This window comes from Salvelinus fontinalis, chromosome 19 (assembly GCF_029448725.1).
Source record: "Salvelinus fontinalis isolate EN_2023a chromosome 19, ASM2944872v1, whole genome shotgun sequence".
Lineage (NCBI taxonomy): Eukaryota > Metazoa > Chordata > Actinopteri > Salmoniformes > Salmonidae > Salvelinus > Salvelinus fontinalis.
This window is the reverse complement of record NC_074683.1, coordinates 54,884,416-54,890,415: the sequence shown is the minus strand read 5'-3', so window position 1 is coordinate 54,890,415 and position 6,000 is coordinate 54,884,416. Positions and strand designations below refer to the sequence as shown.

The window sequence follows — 6,000 nt, the reverse complement described above, 5'->3', positions numbered from 1 at the left end:
CCTGCCTTTAAACTGTTAACCTGGTTAGCTCTTTCTTCTGTCCTAAATATATTATAAAGTGTATTCTACTTCATACGGTCTCTCCTCTCTCTCCTCTCCACTCTCCTCCTCTCTCCTCTTCACTCACCCCATCTCTTCACACCACCTCTCCTCCTCTCCTCTTCACTCTCCTCCTCTCCACTCTCCTCCTCTCCACTCTCCTCCTCTCCACTCTCCTCCTCTCCACTCTCCTCCTCTTCAACCTCCTCTCCTCTTCACATGCCTCCTCTCCTCTTCCATCTTCTCCACTCCACTCTCCTCCTCTCCTCTCCACTCTTTCCTCTCCACTCTCCTCACTCCTCTCTGTCCTCTCCACTCTACTCCTCCCTCTTCCCCACTCTCTCCTCTACACTCTCCTCCTCTCCTCACTTCTCTCCACTATCTTCTCCACTCTCCTCCTCTCCACTCTCCTCCTCTCCACTCTCCTCCTCTCCTCTCTCCTCCTCTACTCTTCACTCTCCTCTCCACTATCCTCTCCACTCTCCTCATCTCTTCTCTCTTCAATCTCCTCTCTCCTCTCCACTCTTATCCTCTTCACTTTTCTCCTTTCCTCCCTTCTCTCCTCATCTCCTCTTCAATCTCCTCCTCTCCTCTGTCCTCTTCACTCGTCTCCTCTTCACTCTCCTCTCCCCTTCACTCTCCTCCTCTCCTCTACAATCTCCTCCTCTCTTCTCCACCTCTCCACTTCACTCTCCTCCTCTCCACTCTTCTCCTCTTCACTCTCCTCCTCTCCTCTCCACTCTTCTCCTCTGTCCTCCTCTCCACTCTCCTCTCCACCTTTCTCCTTTCCTTTCTTATGCACTCTCTCCTTTCCACTCTCTTCCTCTCCACTCTCCTCCCCTGTCCTCTCCACTCTCTCCTCTCCACTTTCCTCCTCTCCACTCTCCTCTCCACTACGCTAATCTCCTCTTGTCTCTCTTTCTATCGACTGTCCTTTCCATTCTCCTCCTCTCCACTCGCCTCCTCTACACTCTCATATTTTCCTCTCTTCTCTCCTCCTCTTCACTCTCATATTTTCCTCTCTTCTCTCCTCCTCTCCACTCTCATATTTTCCTCTCTTCTCTCCTCCTCTCCACTCTCCTCATCTCCTCTCCACTCTCCTCATCTCCTCTCCACTCTCATTCTCTCCCCTCCCCACTCACCTCCTCTCCCCCTCCCCACTCACCTCCTCTCCTCTCCTCCTCTCCTCTCCATTCTCCTCCTCTCCTCTGTTCTTCCTACTCTCCTCTCCACTCTCCTCCTCTCCACTCTCATCATCACTCTCCTCCTCTCTTCTCTCCTCTCCACACACCTCCTCTCCTCCTCTCCTCATCTCCACTCTTCTCCTGTCCTCTCCACACTCTTCCTCTCCTCTCCTCTTTCTTCTCCACTGTCCTCCTCTCCTTTCCAGAGGAGGAGCTGCCTGAGGTGGAGGAGGAAGAGTTGTTGTCGTGGGAATCCTTAATGAAGGATAACTACCTTCTCTCCCGCAGACAGCAGCAGAGCCAGAGCATGGAGCAACGTACCACAGACACTGCTGACAAGTAACTTATTCATGTATTTTTATGAAGTGTGTTTTCTGCAATACATGACCAACCTGGGTACTACTCTGTTCCTACTGCAGTCTAATTGGTCTTGTCTGGCCTGTTGTTGAGAGTCTTCGTCCCCAGAGTTAGGATCTGTTGAATGCACAGCCTGACACGTAGGGTTGAAAATGAGGACTTCTCTGTGTGATTCAGTGTCTCCCCCCAGGGTTAGGATCTGTGTGATTCAGTGTCTTCGTCCCCAGGGTTAGGATCTGTGTGATTTAGTGTCTTCGTCCCCAGAGTTAGGATCTGTGTGATTCAGTGTCTTCGTCCCCAGGGTTAGGATCTGTGTGATTCAGTGTCTTCGTCCCCAGGGTTAGGATCTGTGTGATTCAGTGTCTTCGTCCCCAGGGTTAGGATCTGTGTGATTCAGTGTCTTCGTCCCCAGGGTTAGGATCTGTGTGATTCAGTGTCTTCGTCCCCAGGGTTAGGATCTGTGTGATTCAGTGTCTCCCCCCAGGGTTAGGATCTGTGTGATTCAGTGTCTTCGTCCCCAGGGTTAGGATCTGTGTGATTCAGTGTCTCCCCCCAGGGTTAGGATCTGTGTGATTCAGTGTCATCGTCCCCAGGGTTAGGATCTGTGTGATTCAGTGTCTTCGAACCCAGGGTTAGGATCTGTGTGATTCAGTGTCATCGTCCCCAGGGTTAGGATCTGTGTGATTCAGTGTCTTCGTCCCCAGGGTTAGGATCTGTGTGATTCAGTGTCTTCGACAACAGGGTTAGGATCTGTGTGATTCAGTGTCTTCGACAACAGGGTTAGGATCTGTGTGATTCAGTGTCTTTGTCCCCCCAGGGTTAGGATCTGTGTGATTCAGTGTCTTCGTCCCCAGAGTTAGGATCTGTGTGATTTAGTGTCTTCGTCCCCAGGGTTAGGATCTGTGTGATTCAGTGTCTCCCCCCAGGGTTAGGATCTGTGTGATTCAGTGTCTTCGTCCCCAGGGTTAGGATCTGTGTGATTCAGTGTCTTCGTCCCCAGGGTTAGGATCTGTGTGATTCAGTGTCCCCCCCCAGGGTTAGGATCTGTGTGATTCAGTGTCTTCGTCCCCAGGGTTAGGATCTGTGTGATTCAGTGTCTTCGTCCCCTGGGTTAGGATCTGTGTGATTCAGTGTCCACCCCCAGGGTTAGGATCTGTGTGATTCAGTGTCTTCGTCCCCAGGGTTAGGATCTGTGTGATTCAGTGTCTTCGTCCCCAGGGTTAGGATCTGTGTGATTCAGTGTCTCCCCCCAGGGTTAGGATCTGTGTGATTCAGTGTCTTCGTCCCCAGGGTTAGGATCTGTGTGACTCAGTGTCGTCGTCCCCAGGGTTAGGATCTGTGTGATTCAGTGTCTTCGTCCCCAGGGTTAGGATCTGTGTGATTCAGTGTCCCCCCCAGGGTTAGGATCTGTGTGATTCAGTGTCTTCGTCCCCAGGGTTAGGATCTGTGTGATTCAGTGTCTTCGTCCCCAGGGTTAGGATCTGTGTGATTCAGTGTCGTCATCCCCAGGGTTAGGATCTGTGTGATTCAGTGTCGTCGTCCCCAGGGTTAGGATCTGTGTGATTCAGTGTCTTCGTCCCCAGGGTTAGCAACATGGCAGAGCTGCTACAGAGGGAGGAGGCCACCGGGTCGGTTGCTTTAGTGAAGAGATTGACCAGACTGGAGGAGCAGGTATTGACCCCCACATCACTTTACCCATCACTCTGACTTACTGTGTTTATAAAGTTTTAATCACATTCAGGACTTGTTATCTCTCCTCCAGGTCTCCCAGTCAGCCAGAGCTCTCCAGTGGATCATGGACACCCTGAAAGCTCAGGGTCTACACTCTAAAGAGGAGGCTCCACAGCTTGGTGAGGTCCTGATTTCTGGAGTAGAACAGTATTCCCCCTCTCACTGGACACTGGTTTCTGTAGATACAGTAAATACTGTGATAGCTGTATTTACATGTTGTCCTATGTATGATCTATCTAGCCTCACCTGGTAAGCTGAAGAGGTCTGAAAGTGAACCCAATGAACCCCATAGACAGGAGAAGTCAGAGAGAGAGAAGACGTTTTACCATGTCAACGCCCGGCGTCTGGACTACCCTGACAGTACCATCCCTCGCTTCCCTGTTGTTGAGGAGAAGGTGCCCTGGGAGGTGCCTGACTTAAATTACCTAATAGGAGAAGGTGCCTTGGGAGGTGCCTGACTTAAATTACCTAATAGGACAAGGTGCCCTGGGAGGTGCCTGACTTAAATTACCTAATAGGAGAAGGTGCCCTGGGAGGTGCCTGACTTAAATTACCTAATAGGACAAGGTGCCCTGGGAGGTGCCTGACTTAAATTACCTAATAGGAGAAGGTGCCCTGGGAGGCGCCTGACTAATATTATAACTCCTAGAGGAGAAGGAGCCCTGGGAGGTTCCTGACTAATATTCTAACTCCTAGAGGAGAAGGTGCCCTGGGAGGTTCCTGACTAATATTATAACTCCTAGAGGAGAAGGTGCCCTGGGAGGTGCCTGACTAATATTATAACTCCTAGAGGAGAAGGTGCCCTGGGAGGTTCCTGACTAATATTATAACTCCTAGAGGAGAAGGTGCCCTGGGAGGTGCCTGACTAATATTATAACTCCTAGAGGAGAAGGTGCCCTGGGAGGTTCCTGACTAATATTATAACTCCTAGAGGAGAAGGTGCCCTGGCAGTTCCTGACTAATATTCTAACTCCTAGAGGAGAAGGTGCCCTGGGAGGTTCCTGACTAATATTATAACTCCTAGAGGAGAAGGTGCCCTGGGAGGTTCCTGACTAATATTATAACTCTTAGAGGAGAAGGTGCCCTGGGAGGTGCCTGACTAATATTATAACTCCTAGAGGAGAAGGTGCCCTGGGAGGTTCCTGACTAATATTATAACTCCTAGAGGAGAAGGTGCCCTGGGAGGTTCCTGACTAATATTATAACTCCTAGAGGAGAAGGTGCCCTGGGAGGTTCCTGACTAATATTATGACTCCTAGAGGAGAAGGTGCCCTGGGAGGTGCCTGACTAATATTGTAACTCCTAGAGGAGTAGGTGCCCTGGGATGTTCCTGACTAATATTATAACTCCTAGAGGAGAAGGTGCCCTGGGAGGTGCCTGACCAATATTCTAACTCCTAGAGGAGAAGGTGCCCTGGGAGGTGCCTGACTAATATTATAACTCCTAGAGGAGAAGGTGCCCTGGGAGGTGCCTGACTAATATTATAACTCCTAGAGGAGAAGGTGCCCTGGGAGGTTCCTGACTAATATTATAACTCCTAGAGGAGAAGGTGCCCTGGGAGGTGCCTGACTAATATTATAACTCCTAGAGGAGAAGGTGCCCTGGGAGGTTCCTGACTAATATTATAACTCCTAGAGGAGGAGGTGCCTGACTAATATTATAACTCCTAGAGGAGAAGGTGCCCTGGGAGGTTCCTGACTAATATTATAACTCCTAGAGGAGAAGGTGCCCTGGGAGGTGCCTGACTAATATTCTAACTCCTAGAGGAGAAGGTGCCCTGGGAGGTGCCTGACTAATATTATAACTCCTAGAGGAGAAGGTGCCCTGGGAGGTTCCTGACTAATATTATAACTCCTAGAGGAGAAGGTGCCCTGGGAGGTGCCTGACTAATATTATAACTCCTAGAGGAGAAGGTGCCCTGGGAGGTGCCTGACTAATATTATAACTCCTAGAGGAGAAGGTGCCCTGGGAGGTTCCTGACTAATATTATAACTCCTAGAGGAGAAGGTGCCCTGGGAGGTGCCTGACTAATATTATAACTCCTAGAGGAGAAGGTGCCCTGGGAGGTGCCTGACTGATATTATAACTCCTAGATGAGAAGGTGCCCTGGGAGGTTCCTGACTAATATTATAACTCCTAGAGGAGAAGGTGCCCTGGGAGGTGCCTGACTAATATTATAACTCCTAGAGGAGAAGGTGCCCTGGGAGGTGCCTGACTAATATTATAACTCCTAGAGGAGAAGGTGCCCTGGGAGGTTCCTGACTAATATTATAACTCCTAGAGGAGAAGGTGCCCTGGGAGGTTCCTGACTAATATTATAACTCCTAGAGGAGAAGGTGCCCTGGGAGGTTCCTGACTAATATTATAACTCCTAGAGGAGAAGGTGCCCTGGGAGGTGCCTGACTAATATTATAACTCCTAGAGGAGAAGGTGCCCTGGGAGGTGCCTGACTAATATTATAACTCCTAGAGGAGAGGGTGCCCTGGGAGGTTCCTGACTAATATTCTAACTCCTAGAGGAGAAGGTGCCCTGGGAGGTTCCTGACTAATATTATAACTCCTAGAGGAGAAGGTGCCCTGGGAGGTTCCTGACTAATATTATAACTCCTAGAGGAGAAGGTGCCCTGGGAGGTGCCTGACTAATATTATAACTCCTAGAGGAGAAGGTGCCCTGGGAGGTTCCTGACTAA

At 50.1% G+C, this 6,000-nt stretch overlaps 1 protein-coding gene across 5 annotated transcripts in view; it reads left to right on the top strand.

Moving 5' to 3' along the window:
* The window catches only part of trpm2 (transient receptor potential cation channel, subfamily M, member 2), an 81,065-nt gene that overhangs the window by 52,223 nt on the left and 22,842 nt on the right, over nucleotides 1-6,000 (top strand). For all 5 annotated transcript variants that reach the window (XM_055871961.1, XM_055871960.1, XM_055871959.1 and 2 more), the window contains 4 exons: nucleotides 1,430-1,562; nucleotides 3,164-3,251; nucleotides 3,343-3,430; nucleotides 3,552-3,718. In XM_055871961.1, coding sequence (XP_055727936.1) covers nucleotides 1,430-1,562; nucleotides 3,164-3,251; nucleotides 3,343-3,430; nucleotides 3,552-3,718 — 476 coding nt within the window. The remainder of the gene's footprint in view (nucleotides 1-1,429; nucleotides 1,563-3,163; nucleotides 3,252-3,342; nucleotides 3,431-3,551; nucleotides 3,719-6,000) is intronic.